This window comes from Peromyscus californicus, unplaced genomic scaffold (assembly GCF_007827085.1).
Source record: "Peromyscus californicus insignis strain IS unplaced genomic scaffold, ASM782708v3 Scaffold_22__1_contigs__length_63687245, whole genome shotgun sequence".
Classification (NCBI taxonomy): Eukaryota; Metazoa; Chordata; class Mammalia; order Rodentia; family Cricetidae; genus Peromyscus; species Peromyscus californicus.
Window position 1 is genome coordinate 10,235,452 of NW_026294525.1, and position 20,208 is coordinate 10,255,659.

At 47.9% G+C, this 20,208-nt stretch overlaps 1 protein-coding gene across 6 annotated transcripts in view; it reads right to left on the minus strand.

The window, feature by feature from the left end:
• Positions 1-20,208, minus strand: part of LOC128118345 (palmitoyltransferase ZDHHC14) — a 453,489-nt gene that overhangs the window by 219,173 nt on the left and 214,108 nt on the right. For 5 of the 6 annotated variants that reach the window (XM_052750896.1, XM_052750893.1, XM_052750894.1 and 2 more), the window contains 2 exons: positions 4,158-4,295; positions 818-866 (listed from right to left, as the gene is read on the minus strand). In XM_052750896.1, the coding sequence (XP_052606856.1) occupies positions 818-866; positions 4,158-4,295 (187 nt within the window). The remainder of the gene's footprint in view (positions 1-817; positions 867-4,157; positions 4,296-20,208) is intronic. The other variant, XM_052750895.1, reaches the window with a different exon arrangement.

The window sequence follows — 20,208 nt, forward strand, 5'->3', positions numbered from 1 at the left end:
CATATGTTTACAGATGTGGTAGAATTCTCTACCATCTCTGAAAATCACTCATGAGAATAATGGAGAGTTCAAATGCAATTTACCCAGTTATGTGAAAGAGAAAGAGCTGAGTCCTGAGGAGCTGGGTCAGCAGGTCCATTTGTTTGATTTCACAGCCTATTCAGCACTTAATAGGCAGATACTTTTTCTTTTAAGATTCAAAATAACATGGTGCACACATATATACACTGTTTGGGAGGGTGGGAAATGGTTCCCATTGATCTAAATGGCTTGAATCTCACCTTTCAGGTTTGTGGAAGAGAGGTCTATGTCTAGAGACAGTATAGGTCACTGCACTTGCGGAGGAATGCTACAAGGTATCCCAGCACAGCCTCAAGTGGCCCAGGAGCCTCACCTGCTGCCTCATGCCCCCAACAGACCCACACCTGGGCATCCATGAAGGTGAGAGGTACCTGCCGATCACAGTGAACTTAGGCAGACTCACGGCTCTACTTGTCCCAGCCTAACCGGATGGAGCACCAATCATGGCTGGCTTCTGGGGTGGGGAGGGGCAGAGAAGACTCCACTTACAGCTTTTCTAGCTAAAGAGCTCTTCAGTTTAGACAGGGCTGCATGAGTGTCTGGAGACTCGATGTTCAGATGCCATTTATCATACAAGTGAATGTTCTGCAAGGCTCCCAATGCCTTACAGAATGAATAAGAATGTGATTTATGAGAAGAAACGCCAAAGCCAGGGCGATAAAGAGGTAAGAGTGTAGGGGTTGGTGAAATACTGAATCCACAAGCAAGGTCCCCACAGAGCGACCAGAAAGGATATCTTGCTGGACTGTCCTTAAGGGCATTGAGGAATCCCGTTTGCTGTGAACCTGTGGGAACGAAGCCAACATTTAGTATCCAGACATTCACCCCATGCTCAACACTCTCATCTGCATGACAATAATAAGTGTCTAAACATCAATTAAACAGTCATGTTTGGTGTTAGGGCACCCAGCTTACTGATCAGAGGTCATGATTTCACTGAAGCCATTCAAGAAGATGGCAGATTCATGAGTAGAACCAACATCTGCAGGACATTTTTTTTTCAATGAAAGCAGATGCGTGTCTGTATATTTTCCCATAAATTATAGCTTTGATTGCTCTTTTGTTTTCCTCTTTTTAACAGGAAAACAGAATCCTACATAATCTCTTCTGTTTTGCCCACATCTGTTAACATTTGGCAGTAGAGGTCTTAGGAACTTGGCTGCCAACAGTCTTCCTTCTTGGATGCAGAGTAAACAAAGCTAATATTCATTTACTGACTCTTTTTGGGTGAAGGTGTAGTCCTTGTCCTGTGATCTTGTCCTGCAAGAGAACACTGAGGGGCTTGAGTTCAGCTACATCTGATGAGAGCAGGGACTATTGCAATCGGACTTCAACCAAATTTGAAAGTTATTTTTACTTGTGTATATGTGTGTGTGTGTGTGTGTGTGTGTGTGTGTGTGTGTGTGTGTGTGTGTGTATGACACATGTGTGGGTGCCTGTGGAGATTAGAAGAGGGAGTTGGGTCCTTTGGAGCTAGAGACACAGGTAGTTAAGAGCTGCTCAATGTGTGTGCTAGGGACCAGTTGGAGTCCTTTGGAAGCACAGCAAGCATTCTTAACCAGCCCCGACCTCTGAGGAGGAAGTCTTGGCAATGCTATCTTGGGAGATGATTCTGGGTCCCTCTGTTTTGACTTGAAGCCACTGCGCTTCAGGTGACACAGCCTTGTGCCACAGAATGTAAACTATTAAGCTAGTGTGGCGACCATTACTTCTTTGTGTTGTTTAATTAGCTTAGCCGTGGGGCGGGGTTAGTGAGTGGCAGTGTCCTAGGTCTCTCTGTGTGACTGTCAGTCCATGTCCCACTATACAAAGGTGGAGAGGGAGCTTCACTTGGCTTCACATTTCTCCTCTAGGAACTCCCTCTGTGTGGGTCTGCTGTCCACCACGGAGGCTCGAGGATTGCTGGGTGGCAGCAGGGGCGGCTCATGAGGGAATTACTAATATGGAAAGACAGGTACTTATAGCTTCTCACATCTCCCTCAGTCCAGCAGGGCACAGCCAGCAAATGACAAGCTGCAGGCCACTAGCAAAGGCAATCTCAAAACAAAAGGACTGAAATAAACCCCATTGTGTAGGAACCAGGGTAAATAAAAACTCAGACATTGGTGAAGTGGGATGAACATCATTCTAAGTCTGGGAAGGCAGCAGACTTCACTCTGTGTGTGTGTGTGCGCGCGCGCGTGCGCGCGTGCGTGCGTGCGTGCGTGCGTGTGTGTGTGTGTGTGTGTGTGTGTGTGTGTGTGTGTGTGTGTGAGAGAGAGAGAGAGAGAGAGAGAGAGAGAGAGAGAGTGCATGAAGACAAGTGACCAGGTGTGACGGTGAGAACTTCTGAGGACTAAGAGTGTGAGCGATAGTGTGACAAACTGTACAGGTGTGTGTATATGTTTTCCTGGCATTTATATTCAGGATCAAGCAAGTGAAAACTAGTCCTAAAACTCTAGAATGTAGGGCTGAAGCTAGGAATATAATCTGATAGTGTGAAATGGAAGCATTTAGGACTTCCCTGAAGGATGATAGATTTTAAGCCATGCCTATTGGAACCATGTACAAATTCATTGTGCTGTACAGACTTTGTGTCTGGTTAAATTTTTGGTGCATGATGTTTTTATTTATTTGCAAGGTTTTTTTTTATAAGAAAGTTTATAAATTAAAAGAAAAAAGAATGTAAGGCAAAAATATTCCTTCTGGGTGTCACGTGTGTGCTCTCTCTTGCCCATGTGAACAATCGCTTCCTTCAAATCAGCGTCTAACACCCTTGGTGTTCCCTTTGCTGCCTTTGTGCATGAATCCACAGACTGGCTCCGGGCTCCACCTTTGCCATTTTGGGATTCAGAAAACCCTGAGAAAGGGGGTCTCTGCAAAGCCACCTTGGCACCAGCTCCAGCTGGCATGGAAGAGGACTCTGATGAGGACTAATCTTTTCTCACAAGCTCACTAACTTAAGACTCTCAGGCATGGATTCCAGATTTGTGCCCATTGGGACAAAAGAAGCATAGTCAGAAATGACCGCAGTTTAGAATAGTGGGGAGCCTTTGGGTAGTTGATGTAGTGGTCCCCCTTGATGGATGCTGAGACCAATGGGAGCCGTTCTGCACCGCTACTTCCCCAGTCCGTACATGGACTCCACCCAAACAGAAAGAGTGGGAAATGGGGCCGGCCTATGGAGACTTAGCCTGCTCCATTCATGAGATCCATGCTGGCCAGGGAAGAAAAGAAAGCCTCTCTGTTTAGATACTTCCAGGAACACCCCAGAGTGAGGCTGTGTGCTCACTAATGGGTGCTTACACTCCAGGAATGGATAAAAGGCAAAGCCGCTTGCCAATGTGGGGAGCATACTCTAATGAAAGTTTAAAGGCTCAGATTCGCAGTTCAAAGCCAATTAACTTCCTTCTCACCATCCCCTCTTGTGGGAAAGCGAATGACTAAGAGACAAAAGAAACTCAGTATGAACTTCAGAATAAATGAAAAAAATGCTGATTTCTTATGCAAATAAAGTCATTTATACTCAAATCTAACTTTTTTTTTAAAGTTGCATTCTTTCTATGTCAGAGGTCCTTTGTTCATATCCTTGCAGAAAATTGAGTACCTCATTGAATGTGCCTGAGGAAACCTAGTGTCTGTCCCCAGCCATATTCTTCCTCTAGGGAACGTATATTCTTAAACCATGGGTCAGTAGATAAAGAAAACAGACTCAGATATCCAACAGTTGTCATTATGCTTGCCATTTCTTGTGCAAAATGGAGGGATGAACCTCTCAGGGGATCCCCAGCAGACATCACTGAGGTTGGAGAGGGCACGTTTATCAAGGGGGAAGTCTTGTTAGGGTGAGTGGAACCTGGTCCAGGTGCCACCTGGAACCTGCCGTTGGAAGGATGGGGTCCAGGAAAGATCGAGGGGTGAAGAGGGATGGGCAAAGTGAAAAACGGAGTGGGCAGGCTGGAAGTGAGGAGGGGGATGGGGAAAGAGAAGGAAGAGAGAGGCAGAAATGATCACCAATCATAAGTCAAAATCAACTCAGAAAAGCCAAAGTCGGGCACATGGTTACATACGTAATCTGATTTCGCCAGCATACTTACGAAGAATGACGTGGGTGATAACGAATGCAAATATAAAGACTGTCAGAAAAGACAGGGATAAAATAAACATATAAAAAAATCTGTAGTTTCTTTTCCCCACACAGTTGCCTACCCAGGGACAGTGGTGATCAAATCGCTCTGAAATGAGAAGCAGAAAAAAGAGAAGTGCAATTCAATTAACAAGAACTCTGTTGACACGAGGGAGCCCCTCCGTCCCTCCCACAACACTCCAGTGATAGAACAAAGCGATATCATACTGTGTATTTCCAAATGCCTATTGACGTCGAAACGTTTCGGGAACATAACCAGGCTTCCAACAGAACGCAGGTGTTTTGAAACACCAGATGTGGATCCCCCTCAAATGATTATTTAAAGAAGTAGTAGGGCACATTCTCAAACTCAGGAGTAAAGACTCAATTCTTCCTCAAAAGAAACCTTTGTGTTCACAGAACAATTTTCCCTTAAATGGTTCCAATGCCATCTGATGACAGGGACTGGGCTGAGTTGGGGCTGAGTACGTCATTGGGTGGCCTCCTGCTACAGTGAGTGGTTACAGAGTCATAATGGGCCTCGGGCAGGACAGAGAGACAATCCTTTGTTCTCCCATCCCAGTTATAACCACTTAACATAAACTAGTCCCATACGCTGATACATTCCTATCGGGAAAATGATGTCACTATACTTTCTTACAGACAAGCAAAACGAGGCACGAAGAGACAGGAGACTGTGTGCAGAGGCAGCCAGTTCAGCAGCAGAGTGATCAGCCCCGAGGCCAGGCCTCTGGAGGTACCTTGTGTCCTAGCATGTACACGGCCCGTGGACCTTCATCATGGCAGCAAGCTGGGTTTGGGTATTGTATGCCGTTACTCCACTGTGCCTAAGTGCAAGCCTTCGGGCTTCTCCTCTTGGGAAATTCACACCAAGCCTGCAATGCATCTGCCATTTGTTCTTCCTCTCAGGGTGATGATGGCAAAGCGCTTTCTCCTACTCTTCAGCCGATCCTCTGTGCAGACTGACGGTGGCATGCCATCCTAACAACCTACTCACATCAGACCACCGGTCGTGAGCTGGGAGATGCCCAACACTTGACTTAGCTTCCAGTTCTTTCCTCAGCTTACTCACTACCCCATTTCCATATTTTATCTCTCTGTGTGGCCTTCACCAGACATAAAGGGAAGGTGCTGCCCAGTGTGAGTTCATAAATAAAACACGACAGAGGTGGCCGAGGTGGTAAGATTCAGGAGCCACTAGCTGTGGATCCAACCCCACTCCATGCCGTTTGTTGCAAGCGCACAAGGACACCTGGGTGACGGTGGTGGTCTAGGAAATGGAAGGGACACTGGCCTGCAAGCAGCATGAGCAAGAAGCAGTCATGGGGAAGAGAGAGCAGCAGGACAAATTTCAGAGCTCAGTGGCCTGGTGACAGAGCCAATGGCCCAAAAGATAAAGACCCTTAAGGAATGTGTGTGGCCCTGGGAGTTCCACATAACACACACTGTCATCAAACACGATCATAGAAACTGCCTCACTGTGGCCAAGGGAGGGTGGGCTACACAGGCAGAGTGTGGAGACTCTTTAGGGCCGTGAGAACCTCCTGGGTAATGACAGATGCCTCTTACGCCGCCAGCTATTTGTTCAAGACTGCAGGACCTCTAATCTCTAACGCAAGCCATGGACTCTGACAGTATGTCAACACAGGGCCATCAGTCCTAACAAACATGCTCACTCTTTGGAAGTGATGGAAAGGCTGTGTGTGCACAGGGGGTGGCGGGTGGATGGGAACTCCTGTATCTTCCTTTCAGTTTTTCTGTGAGTCTACAAGCAAAGCCTTCAAAAATTAAACGAGCAAACATCATGTCCCCAAGTCATCAGTCCGCCAGCTGTAAATTGGCAAGTCTGCACGGTGAAGAATGGAAAAAGGGGAAGAATATCTGCACCAGACAGATTTTCCTCAAAACGATAAAGCTATTATTTCAAACAACGACTTTTCCTCTTGGTAAACGACTTCCCTGAGTGCGGAAAATGGGACTGAGGGCAGAAGCCAGGAGCTGATAAGCACATGGGGGATCAGAATCTGCCGTCAATAGTGCACCCTGGCTCTGCAGATCCTGTGTAGAGATGGAGCCTCTGAATGACAGGGAAACAGCTCTCAGCAAAAGCCACATGCCATGTGCAGAGGAGCCGTTAGCATCCAGAAGCCGCAAGAGGACAAGCTTTTACTCTGTGTGGCCATTTTCTCAGGGTAGGCCTTTCAATTTTAGCTCAGAAATCGTTAAATCCAGCCAAGCCATGCTGCGGAGCTCTCTTGACAGCAGAAGGACAGACAGCCAAGGATGACCCAATGAGTCTTATGGGTTCCAGGAGGCCTCTGGGAAGCCAGTGCTTTCGGGGTGGGGCTTGGCATCTGGCTCTCCCAAAGCCTGGCCTGGAAGCCATTTCCCTTAGAAATGTGTCTTGCTGAAAACTCTCTTGGCTGATAAAGAGTAAAACTGCAGGCCCACTGAGCAACATGTTCGCCACGGACTGTTTCTCACGTCTTCTGCAGATACTGAGTTCACGATGTCTACTGGGTCTGAAGCTCCCGTAGGCCCCCCCATGTGGACCTGGAAAGCACAGTATCAAAGGTCTGTGAAGGAGCCTGGAGGTTGCTATCTACTCTATTACCCCAACCCTGTGCTCACAGCATCCCTTCTTCCCTTCCATTGCCCACGAGTAGAGGGGCCCGGCATGCTTCTTTCTCTTCACTATGGACTCTGTGCACAGGTAAATCTTCCATCTGATTTCATCAAGAGCCAACTGTATATTGACAATGCCCAAATGGCCACTTCCCACCTTCAGCAATAGATGCCTGCTAGACCTGGCTGGCATCTCAGGTATGCCTTTTCCCAGAAGACTTCCTGTTGCTCTTTACCAAACATGAGCCTCTCTAGACGATTATCCAGCCAGCTACCCAACATAGAAACCCATTCACAACCACTGACTTCATCCTTCCGTCTCCAGCCATATCCAATCTACGAGCAAGTCCCGTGGGCTCTGGCCCACTTTCATTTGAAAAGACACTAGATTTTATTTGTTCTCAGCTGCCAAAATATTGACTAGGCTCCAATCCAACAGATATTTACTAGAGGACTGAACATACCTGTGTGGTACCAGGACTTCCAGAGGTGATATGGTTAGAAACCCAAGACATTCTCTAAAATGATGAGTTAGCTGGCCGGAGCATCCTGACCATACCTCCGATAGCATTCTGCTGCCCTGCAGTGGTCTAAGGACCTTATCTGTCACCCCACCCTCCTAACCCCCCATGATTCCTGAGGGCAGGATGGGGGCTTTTAGGATCATCTCTCTTAACCTGGCACCCAGGAGACTTGTAATAAGTATGCATCATTTACAGGAACAAATGACTTCCAGTGCCTGTAGCAGGCTCAGGAATGTGCTGGTGGGCAGCTGATGGTCTTGAACAAGGGTGGTGGAAGGGAAGTTACTGGGTATGTCCACAGGGAAATACAAGGTGCCCTGGCATACGGCAATGCTCAGCCAAGCCGGGGGCTGGATAATGCACTGAACAAGCTGGCATCATGAACCAGCGGTTAGAGATGGATGTGTGAGGCAAGGCAGCTTCATTTAAAAGCTCTTCTGTGGAGACCCTGGGGAGACCCAGAGGATGTAAGGATACCAAGTCACCTGCCTCAGATCCTAAGCAAGCTCCCAATGGTGTCACAGGGAGACACCACTCAGGAAAAGGAAATAAATTGGCTCCTACCTTGCAGCCTTAATTTATTAATGATTACAGGAGGCTTCCAGCCACACATACAGTTCCAGCTAGAAGCAGTACTTTCTATTCTATTGGACAACAGACTTGTGCCATCTCTCCGTCCTCTATTTCACAACCCAGGAAGCCCTGAGGAAGGTGAGCAACCTGAACACCAGTGGACCAGCCACTCTGGGACTCTGTGCAAGACACGTAGTCTCTTCTCTGATTAAAAGAAGACCTGGGAGAGGTCAAATGTGAAAGAGACCTAAGGGACAGTGGAGCGCTGGTAAAGCTGGACAGGAACTGGGAAGTCACCAAACCAAGGAAAGGAAAATGCTTGTAAAAGTTGTGTTTGAAGGATGCCAGAGAAAAGAACAAATTTGAAAAACAAAACAAAACAAAAAACAGAAAAAAATTGAAACTTCCCAGAAGTTGGGTTCAAAGTGGGATTTAGTACTGTACTGGTATGGCCTGGGGTCCCTGTGGGTGATCTGGAGCCAGAATTCAGTACTGTATCAGTGTGGCCTGGGGTCCCTGTGGGTGATCTGGAGCCGGGATTCAGTACTGTATCGGTGTGGCCTGGGGTCCCTGTGGGTGATCTGGAGCTGGGATTCAGTACTGTATCGGTGTGGCCTGGGGTCCCTATGGGTGATCTGGAGCCTGAATTTGGCCTTTTCTTTTTTCTTTTCTCCTCCTACCCTCTTCTTTTCAGAGACAAGGTCTTATTATGTAGCTCTGGCCTGAAATGTGCTTATGTAGATCAGGCTGGCCTTCAACTCACAGAGATCCATCTGCCTCTGACTCCCTGAGTGCTGGGATTAAAGGCGTGCACCACCACCCAGATAGAAATCTCCTTCCCTAGCCACAGAAACAAGCAGTCTTAGTTCCCTGGAGTGACTTGAGAATTCTGTGACACCAGAGAGCTGGGAACCACAGCGGAGATGTGAAACCTCTAATCTAAATGTTAATTGCATCCAAATTAAGTTAAATGTTTTTAAAGATTCGAAGTGGAAAACTGCTTTTCTTTAAACCTCAGGCCGTTTTGCCTCCAACACCAGGAGAATTTCCCCTTCTAAGGTATTTTTTTGTTTGTGTTTTAGGACAAATGTGAGACACAGCGACACGCATCATTACTTGGCCCTATGGGTTACAGAGCAATCCTGCAGGAACAGCTGGAAATGAAGCCTAGTGAGGCTTCCAGGACCGAGTCTTCGTCACTAGAGAGTTTCTATTAGCAGTTGCCCTCTGCACTCGAGGGTGGGAAGGTTTTGGAAAAGCACCCTTGCATCCGTCACTTTGAGACCCTTGCTTTTGTACGGCCTAGGCTCCCACCTTGCCAGGATCAAGGCATTGTGCAAAGCACTTAGCATAAATCATGTTATTTTATTTTTAGTGCCTACATGTGCATGCTTGTGTGTATATGTGCATGTGTGTGTGTGTGTGTGCACGTTTGCGTGGATGTCAGGGTTGGAGAACACCCTTGGGTATCGTCCCAGGAAAGCCGTCCACCTTCTTTTAAGACAGGGTCACTCAGTGGTCTGGATTAGGTTAAACTGGCTGGCCAGCATTCTCCTGTAGCTGGAGTTTTCCTGCCTTGTCCACAGTCAGGACAAATCTCTGTCACCTGCCAGTCCCACAGCCGCTCAGACCTAACCAAGTAAACACAGAGACTTATATTGGTTACAAACTGTATGGCCATGGCAGGCTTCTTGCTAACTGTTCTTACAGCTTAAATTAATCCATTTCTATTAATCTATACCTTGCCACGTGGCTCGTGGCTTACCGGCATCTTCACATGCTGTTTCTCATCGTGGCGGCTGACAGTGTCTCTCTGACTCAGCCTTCCACTTCCCAGCTTTATTCTCCTCCTTGTCCTGCCTACACTTCCTGCCTGGCCAATGGCCAATCAGTGTTTTATTTATTGACTAATCAGCAACACATTTGCCATACAGACCATCCCACAGCACTCTCCTGTCTCCACAACCCCAGCTCTGAGATTATGAGCCTATATCACCACATCAACCATTTTTACACATATGCTAGCGACCCCGCGTAGTCCTAATGCTTACAAGGCAAGGACTTTACCAACCCAACTGTCTCTCCAGCCACATTCATACCCTTTAATTACCATACAGGCCCAATGCTGTTGTTCCATTGTACAGGTGAGGAAGTGGCCTTGGGACCAGCTGTTCATCCAAATTCTGAACCTCTTTCTAGGGCTGCCCTTAACGCCAGTTCTCTGCTGGTGAATGTGCCACGTGGCTGCTCTGCCTCTTCTGGAGCAGCTCTTTGGTTGTGCCATTTCAAGGGTTATGTGGGCTCCAGGCTCAGTGAGCCCACAAGAGTGAGGATGCTTGGCATAGTGCCGAACCAGGGCAGTATGCTTCATTCAGAGGTAAACACCCAATCCATGTCTCGAAGCTTCTACCCTTGATTGAGAAGTCTCTTAGCCCCAGGAAGGGGAGACTTAATCTCAGCCAGGGGAACACTGGGGAAGTAACAACTTTTAATACAGTCCTGGGAATTGGACAGAGCCGTGCAGTGGATATCATAGCTGGGTATGTGGAGCCAAGCAAGCATCAGATAGGAAGCTTCTTCCCATTCCTTCTCTTCTTAGCCCCCTTCCCCCAAACGAGTTCTATCTAATTTGCTGGAAAAACAAAATGATATGCGTTAACTGTGTAGCTTTACAGTGCCTCCAATGGGGATTCACTCACAACGGTAGACCAATTCAGAGATATCTTCGGGGTGGAAAATTAAATGCCCAAAGATACCATGTCTTATGCCTGCATGATTTTTTTTTTTACCATCTTGGCATCTTTCCAGTGTCTTATAAATTAATATTCTTTGGCTTTCAAATCTGTTTCTTAAAACAAATAAACAACAACAACAAAAAACAACTAAAACTTTCCAACATAAAAACAGTTAGTCAATGTAGAATTGTTGCCTTTATGGCACAATTCAGCATCACCTTGGGCAGCTGTGTGGTCCATGCTAACGTGCCCTGCTCCTCCCCATCTCTGTGGTCTCACTGGCCTGAGCTTCCCCTCACCTGACAGGTTGCTGGGTTTCTTTTGCACATGAGTTTTAAAGGGGTTTGACTGATGGACAATCACGGTCCCTCCAGTCATCCATCGGGCCCAATTATACCTAGTTGTCTCCTCCAATTGTCTAGGTTTGCCATTTGTTTTTAGCTCCATTTTTCCAGTGGTGATAAATTTGTGTCTCAAGGGGGAGGGACAAGCAGGTACTGGAGAGGCCAGCATTCTGAGGCAAGTCATACTGTAACAGCTACTTAGAAGTTGTTTTTGCTAAACGCCCCCAACTCCTTACTTGATAGCTAAAAACAGAACAAAAGCCTAGCATCTCTGTTTCTACTTCATTTCTGTCTCCCCTGTCTTAAAACCTGGAATCAGACTCTATGTGAGCATGGTGATTGCTCGAGAATCACCTGTCTAAACACGGTGATAGCTCACCTGATTCATCCCGTTCAGGGCTGAGGAACTGTCAGTTTTCAAAATGTCCTGTTCCTCACAACACGCGCCAAAGGCATCCCAAAGTCCCTAGTCATTGTCCTGAACCTAAATCACCTTAGATCCCAGGAACATCAGAACTTCACAGATCACCTCACTTCAAACAGGGACAATCATCACATGTCCTCTTGAGTGATAAAGACTTCTGTAGAGCCACACAGCAGAACCAGACCTGAGATACAGATCGACCAGTCTCCAGTCTGCCAAGCCTTTCTCATGCTGCAGGTCTTTAGCCCTGACTCCAATCCTCCCTATATTGAAATGCAGGTCAATCCCCCATGGGTGGACTTACTGTGAGCGACCTTCCCAACTGGCGGATGCTTACCTAACTGTCCAGACACTTCTCCCCTGGCAGGGGCTAAGCGCTTTCCCCTACACCTACACCTTCTTTCTTTCCTCATGAATCTGTCTCATAGCTGCAGTGCCCCATCCACCCAGGTGCCTGCTGGAGGAAACACACTCATTTTTTCCCCTCTATGCCTGATGGATTATTCCTCATGTCCCGGCAGTCAACAGGAAGTTCTAATTTCATTTTGAGTCTTTTCTGTTCCTGTTTCTGAAGGTCATCATAGCCCATGTGTCTCTATTCCTTCTTTTATAAACCACTGTTACCTTTCCCCTTCTGTGTAGTTTTTACATTGTTGCCAGGGGGACCTTCTAATGCAAATGAGCTCTCACTAGCTTCTTGGCCTGGGTTCCCTGGGTGATTCTTGGTAAAGATGCCTAGCTCTCTCCCGACTGGTGGCACCCCTGTGTGTCTGTGTTGCTGAGCGTTCTGAAGGCCAGGTTTCTAAGTGAGGGTCCCCTAACTCTCACTTTCTCTTCCTTTCAGAACCACAGCAGCTACACCTAGATCTGTGCTGTACATGGACTTTCCTTGTATCTTGTTTATCTAAAACGGGCCACCGCTTATAACAACAACAACTACAATTCCAAAAATCTGATGGATTTGCAGTTAGGCAGTAATGTTTGTCATAATGACCCTGGACATTCCAAATGGAGGTCCCGATGTGTGTGGTCTGTGCTGTTATCAAACAATGGTGTACTGCTGAAAGGACACGGGTCTCTAAGTCAGTGTCCTGAATTTTGGTCCTGGCTTTTTGCCTGTTGAGTAATGTCACCCAAAGTTCTTTCCAGCTCTCATACCATGATTCCATTTTAAGAATTGAAATCAACCGTGACTGCTCTAAGAAAATGTGGAAGTCCTGGCGGCCCTCAGCAGAGAAACTATAAATAAAGAATTTATAAAAACTGAAGCTCTGGGAGACCCAGGTTAAGCCCAGAACTAATTGGTGCCTCTAAAAGCATCCAGGAACTACAAAGTGCATATAAGGTGGTCTTGAAAGCAGGCTGGGATCTGTGTAGGCTTTTTCAATGCCCAACACAGGGTGCTGCTTTTGTGTCCCGTTGATCATATAAAGTGTGCAAACACCCCACTGAGTCACTGTGGTCCAGGCAGGAGAGCTTAATGAATTCTTTAAACCAAGGCTCCCAGCAGAACAGGCAGAAGTATCTCTCTGTCTCTCATGGTCAAGGGCAGCTGCATGGTTGATGGGGTCCACTGTGGAATGGACTCATGGGATAGTTTATATAAAAGCAGTTCAGAACTTTGAGATGTTTCCAGAAGGGCATGACATCCACCTTGGACCGTGTGAGTGGACAAGTTATACATTTCTGAAGCCAGTCATGGTTTAATGGCCCGGAAATGAGGCTTTCTGAGCTGGGGCTGATGAACATGTGGAAGTCCAGCTGGCTTCTCCGAAGGGTTCATGGAGGATTTGTAAGACCAAGGCACAGTGAGGAGTCTGAGAGCAGGAGTTTAACCTAATGGCAGCCGAAGCAGATCCACAGGGCAGCCTGAGGCAGGAGGAGAAAGCTCTCCCTGCTCAGCCTGAATTCACTGTGGTCCTCTGAAGGCTGCCAGTCCCAGACTCCATGGACCTGGGCTGGGGAGACTTCAGGCTGCTGACATTGTTTTAGCCTCGGTGAGGCCAACTGGATGAAGGTGTGATGGGAACAAGAGAAGGAAGGCAAAGATGTTAGAAGAGGTCAGGAAAACCAGATAGGAAGGATCAGCAGCGCGCCAAGCCATCCTGCCTCTCCTCCACTCTGTTTTCACCTCTAGTGCTGTGGCTCTTAACCGTTTTCTCATTTCCCAGTGCTTTGGAAAACTACTGGCCTGTAACAACCTGCCCCTTGCAAAGTGGCCACCATCTCCTGAAGCCCTGCTCCTGGACAGCAGGAGTGTAGATCATAGAAATCAAAGCGACTTATTTTAACAACTAATTTAATTGTATTACTGCAAGAAGACAGGCCAGCAGGTGCCTTTTGCAGAGTGGCTGCTTTCCTACATGGCATGCTAATACGCCATCCTCAGGGTCTCAGAGGCACAGCTGTCGAAGTTCAGCTGTGAGCGGGTCAGTACTGTGGCTCTCCTGACATAACTCCGCCGCTTACTTAGAAGGGAAGTGGCTTTGTTTGGCCTTTAACCCTAGGTTCTTTTAACCAAAGGTCAGAGTCAACTAGTGGAAGAGCTTAGTAAGTTAGTAGGTCATGACCAGCACCAAAAAAGAACACAAGAGGCCACACCAGGCATCCCACGTGCTAACTACTACTTCTCAAGACTTCACCTCGGAACTGGGGCTCACTGGGCTGCCACTGAGAAACGCATTTCTTCCTGTGAGTCACAGGAAAACATAGGGATGAAAGCTATCGCTTTAGGGCACTGGAAAGTGCCCTAAACTATTTGCTGAGTAAATACACGTATGCTAGGTTGTTCGATGGCAGGCCCAAGTCTGTGAGTAGTTTTTATGATGTCATTTCCATCCTGCAAGATAGCAGGAATACTGGTCAGGTTTAACATTTAAAAACATATATACCTCGAGGATCTGCATAGTGTGTGTGCATGTGTATGTGAGTGCGTGTGAGCATGTTTGTGCACATGCATGCATGTGTGTGCGTGTGTGCGTGTGTGTGTGTGTGTGTGTGTGTGTGTGTGTGTGTGTGTGTGTGTGTTTGTGTTTGTGTGTGTATGTTCGAGTGTTTGGAGGCCAGAAGTCAACTTTGGGTCTTCTTCAGTTTGCTACCCACCCATCTTATTTCCCAAGACAGAGTTTCTCTCTGGCAAATTTGCCACACAAAGTTGGCAGGCCAGTGAGCCCCAGGGTTCTCCTTTCCTAAGCACTGGGAGATTACAGGTATGTGCCACCACATGAACCTCTTTTTTTTTTAAATAACATGTTTCCCAGTGCGGCTGAACTCAAAACCCCAAGTCTCCATGCCTATGTGGCAAGTACCTTGCCCAGTGAGCCATCTTCCTAGTCCCACGACTCAATGCCCTTCTCGGAGACTTGAGGGTGGAGCCGCAGGTTTCATTTAATTTAGACCAGGTGAAGGAAACCTTGTCTTTTTTTCCATTGAGAGCCCCGACCTCACCATAGAGCCAAAAGAGCAATAGAGTTTAAAAATGATTCCTCGTTCTCCAAAGAGAAGATGAGCACAGAGGTGGCAATAGATTCCTAAGAGGAATCTTGAGTTCGTTCCCCTCCATCTAGTGTTGGCCATGAGTGTTACTGCTGGGGAAGCCCCACCCAGGAGAGAAACAGATGCCCTCTTGGAGCTTATATGCAGATAGGGCAGAGACATCGCCAAACAAGCCCATGCATGCATCTGCCAGGACAGCACAGGTCTTTAACACTAAGAAAGAGTATGCAAAGAGGCTAGAGGAGTCCGGGGATGGGAGGCTTCCCTGAGGCATGCATACCAAAAGGTGAAGCTGAGAGCTGGAGCCCGAAGGCATTGAGAACCATGGTGCACACCCACCTGGGGCAGAGGGCTTGTGGGATGGTCACAGGGCTCATGGGCCTTCACACAGGTGGAGGGTTCTGGTTCCTCTTCACTAGTGGTCAGATTCTGTTGAGGACAGCTACCCTAGTGTCGGGCAGAGGCTGGATGTGTGGGGAGCAGGAATTGGGGTTTGGGGTTCTCTAGAAGACCTCTGTATGGGTAAGAGCTATTGGTAACCTGTGGTTGCTGTGATGGGACAGTGTGTGTGTGTGTGTGTGTGTGTGTGTGTGTGTGTGTGTGTGTGTGTGTGTGTGTGAGAGAGAGAGAGAGAGAGAGAGAGAGAGAGAGAGAGAGAGACAGAGACAGAGACAGAGACAGAGACAGAGAGAGACAGAGACAGAGAGACAGAGACAGAGAGAGATAGAGAGAGAGAGAGAGAGAGAGAGAGAGAGAGAGAGAGAGAGAGAGAGAGAGAGAGAGAGAGATGCAGTTGGGGTCTACCTGGTGAGTGAAAGCCCAGAATAGGGAGGGGTCAGGGAGGTGCCCACTGGGACTCTCTTAGGCATGAGAAACATTGACACTCAGTGGGGTCACCAGGGAAGACAGATGTGGGGTGTCTGTGTCTCCCCAAGCAGAAGTGTCTGGTATCAGTTACATCTACCAAGTCTGGAGCTTGGAAGAGAGATTTGAGCCTAGAACTGGGCACACATTCCCAAGAGACACACAGCCACAGACCCTACATAAATAAATAAAAAAAGGACAGAGCAAGTCTAAGAAAGCAGCAGCAGGAGAGAGGAGGCGAGGGGAGGGAGGCAGGGAGAAAAGGGAGGGCGAGAGGGAGAGGGAGGGAGAGAGAGGAGTCTGCCCAACAGAAACAGACCTCAGTGGAGTAATTGCTGTGGCTTTTTCTGGGTGTTGAAGGGAAGTATTTTTAAAGCTGACTGCATTTGGACAATTCCAGAGAAAGCAGGCAAACACTTGGCCAGAGGTCACCCCTCTGTTGGCTTAGACCCAGCTGCAGTCACAAGCCGTGCAGGACAAGCAGCCTCTCTGGACTATGCACGGACATTAACCCCAGAAAGGATGGACCAAAGCTCCAGAAATTCTGTGGTTTAGACATTCCTGTTGGTGCGACACATACTTCCAAAAATTTTTTTTTCTAATAGATGGGCAGTCGTGTTCTTTTGTCTAAAATAACTTCAACAAACAAACAAACAAACGAACAAACAAACTGACTATGGAAGACACCATATAAGATAAAATTTAATGTAAATGTATCATGTTAAATCATTAGGGTCCTTTAAGGAAGTGATTTTTGGAGCATCTGCAAGAGATACTGCTCTTGCAAGAGGACTAGGGTTCAGTTCCCAGCACCCACATTGGGTAACTCACATCTACCTGTAGTTCCAGCTTCAAGGGATCTAACGCCCTCTTCTGGCCTCCAGGGGCATCTGCATGCATGTGGTGCATATACAGAGAAGCAGGCACACACATATACATAAACCAAAATTTCAAAAGAGAGCATGTTTTAAAAGTGCTTGTACACATGGGTCCATTTCTTACATGAGAAAGTATGACGGACACATCTAGAAAGTCCTATGGGCAGAACAGCCAGCAATTCTGGTTCCATGGATGGTTGGCTTTCCCACTGGACGCTTATACTGGTGCTCTGGTTATGGCTGCCCAAATAGCTAGATTATGGACAGAGAGCTCTGGCTCTGCATGGGGGTCACTTTTTGTCATAGTCTCTTGCTGGAAATGAACAAACTGACATCCTGACTCTTCATTCCTGGGATAGACAGCTCTAAAGGGACAGCTCTGCTCTTGGTACCCCAACAAAAGTTGAGCTCTTAGATCTAAGATTAGACCCTAGGGAGTATCTCTACCTTCTGGTGTGGGCAAGCTCAGCCCCGCCTCTTCTCATTTGCTGTTCAGCTCCTTTCTACATCCCTGACTCCAGGAGCTGCCCAGAGACACACGCCTAAAACAAGACCTTCAGGGACAAGGCTCATTAAAACCTCATAGGGGGCAGTTTGTTCCCACTCAAGGCCCGGATTCCTGACTCTGTTCCTAGGTAAGGTCCATTCAGCCTATCTCTCTATGGGGCAAAGGTGGGTAAGATTATTGCTGGAATGACAATGATGTCATGTAAGGGATCTGTGGGAGTGTTTGCAGTCATCTCTGTGAAACACCACAAGGATCCATCCTCATGGACATGGAAAACACTTCCAAAGCATGCTAGTGTGCTCTTGATTCCCATGGAGAAGAGACCTCGGACTCACCTAGGTTCTCTCTGGGGTCCCATGATGGTGCCATGGCATCCAAGGCTCTTCTTTCTAGTCATACTAGCTGCAGCACAAGCTCAGAGTCCAGCCTCTCTACTCTGATGCTACCCCTGGGTGTTTGGGGTGTTTGTGAAGGACTTGCCTCCTCCCTAAGCTCTGTCCCTGAGCTTCATACATGTCTGCCGCTGTTCCCTTCTGTGGCCCCAGAAAAGGGGAAGACACTGCTAGGAGAGAGATGAAAGTGAGGTCTTCTGCTGTCACATCTGTAACACTTTTTATTTAAGACAATTAAGAAGCCTGCCTCCTTCACCGAAAGCCTGTTAATGCTCTTTATGACGCTGTGACACCTTGCAGACTGTACATAATGGAGCAAAAGACAAGGCTACTATGTTGGTGACGGGGAGACACCTGGTTAAGGGTAACTGCTGAATGCTCTGGGTATCCCCTCAGACACAGTGGCCTCCTCACCAGCTCTGGGGGATCCTCCATCTCACATGGAAAGAGCCATACCTTGACTACCCACAATGGTTCCTCTTCCTGGCACTATTGCTCTGGGTTTTCCCAAGGTCTCTGCTCTCTAGGTTTCTGACTGACGTCACATATATCATCACCTCTCACTCCCTCCCCATGCCTGCCTGCCCGCTTTAAGCATGAAGTTCTAACATGTGGGGAATGTTAAAACCTGGGAGCCAGAGGGGACAATCGCCTTTGTGCCTCAGGAACATGGTGCCCTGGTCGTCTCTCCTCTGACAAATTTCTGGGTTCCACCCAGGTCTTCCCATTCCTCAGCCACCACTTTGGTCTTGGACAGTTACCCGTCCGTGCTCTGTGGCCAGTGTCCCCTCTCCTGGCTATAGCCTGTAGTCCACTTTAAAGTGTATCCAGAGAGCACACTCTGAAACACACATGCAAGGTCCCTCCTTGACCTTTGTCCTCGTGATCAAATGGAACCTCTCTGCCCGGTTTCAGCCTGTGGTGCCTTGAGTCTCTGGTCCCTCCCTCTGCCTGTTTGTTCCCGTCCCAGCTCTTCATAGCCCACCCCAGCTTCCCAGGAAAGCCCTTTGAATCACGTGCCTCCCTTTGTCTCGGTAACCGGAACTTGCCCTTTACAGCTCAGATGGCAGGCTCCTTCCGGTGCACTGAATGTCTTCCTCACATGCTCTCAGATGATGAGTGCTCCTATGCATCATTTACGTCCCGTGTCTGCTAATCATTGGGTAAGGCCCCCATTCACCACTGTCTCCCAGTATCCACCTAGCAACGGGGCTGGGTACACAACCAGCAGTCAGTCTATGGCTCATACCTGGGTGAGTGAATGGAGTGCTCCCTGACTGTGCTCCTAGCCCAAAGGGGTCCTCAGCCCTGGTACTCACTGCCCCTCTCAGCACAGTGAGCCCTGATGCAGGGGCATGTCTACTAGTGGCTTTTCATCCTGTTGCAAAGTGCTGGCATGACCAGAGATGGGGGGAAAAGACATCGTGTTTCAATTCCTTGGTGAAAAATAAAGCCATAAATCAGGGAGGGTAGGAAGAAGTCGTTTTTCAACATAAGTCCTTAGAAAACTGGTTACTTTTGTCATATGACAAATGGCACACCACTCTGCTATATACTATTGTGAGTTTAACTCCTAAGAGGCAAAGATACAGTCTAATACTACAGCAACTCTGCCAATTTGTAGCAGGCTGGCTCGGATTACAAGAGTGTGTGGGGCTTGGAGACAATAATGAATCCAACCATGACCATACTATGAATGTCTACCTGTGGGAAGGTTTTAGTTCCTAAGGTGTGGGTCCCCATTTTTCACAGCCTCCCTCTCTCCCCCTCTCCCATCTTTCTGTTGAGACAGGGTCTCTCTATTTAGCCTTGACTGTCCTGGATCTCACTCTGTAGACCAGGCTGGCCTTGAGCTCACAGAGATCCACCTGCCTCTGCCTCTCAAGGGCTGGGATTAAAGGCGTGCGCCACCACACCCAGCTCATTCCAGTATTTCTGAGTGGTCTAAAGGGAAGGAGACAAAAATCAACCAGGAATAGAGGATGTCTCAACAGCTCAGACATTACCCTGGTTAGGATGGCTCCGTTTATCCTGAAAGAGGACAGAGGGCAGCTGTACACTCCGCACTGATCTTTGTGTCCCCCTCTTGTAATGAAGACTTAATTCAAGTCACTGACACCAGGTTCTGCCCACCCCAAGGACACTGGGGAGAGGTACTGGGACCAGCACTCAACATCAAGAAGTTGTGTGCTGTGCATCTGTGTTTGGGTTGAAAGGGAAAAGAAGAAGGGGGGGGGGCGAGAGTGAACCTAAGGGATATTTTTAAAACAATTTTTTGTTTACATTTTATTATCTATTTGTGGTGGAGGGTGTGTTCATGCCACAGTGTGTGTTTGGAAGGTAGTCTGTCCCTGCTCCCCTCAGCAAAGAGTGTAGATCAGACTCAGAGCAGGACTCTGAAAGCGGATATCCCAGCAAGACCCAAGCCTAGCATCAGGGGCTCTTGTGGGTCCCTTTGGCAATTAGTCAGTGAGGATGAATGTGAGCACGGGGCTGCAGGCAGAGACAGAAGGAAAGGGGTCACACTTGCTCACCAGCCTTTCAGAGGTCTGAAAGACTCCAGGAGAAGCCAGTGTCTACTGCAGCCCAGCCCGCCCCGTGCAAGGTCATAAATGCACGCAACTTGCTAGCTCATCCCG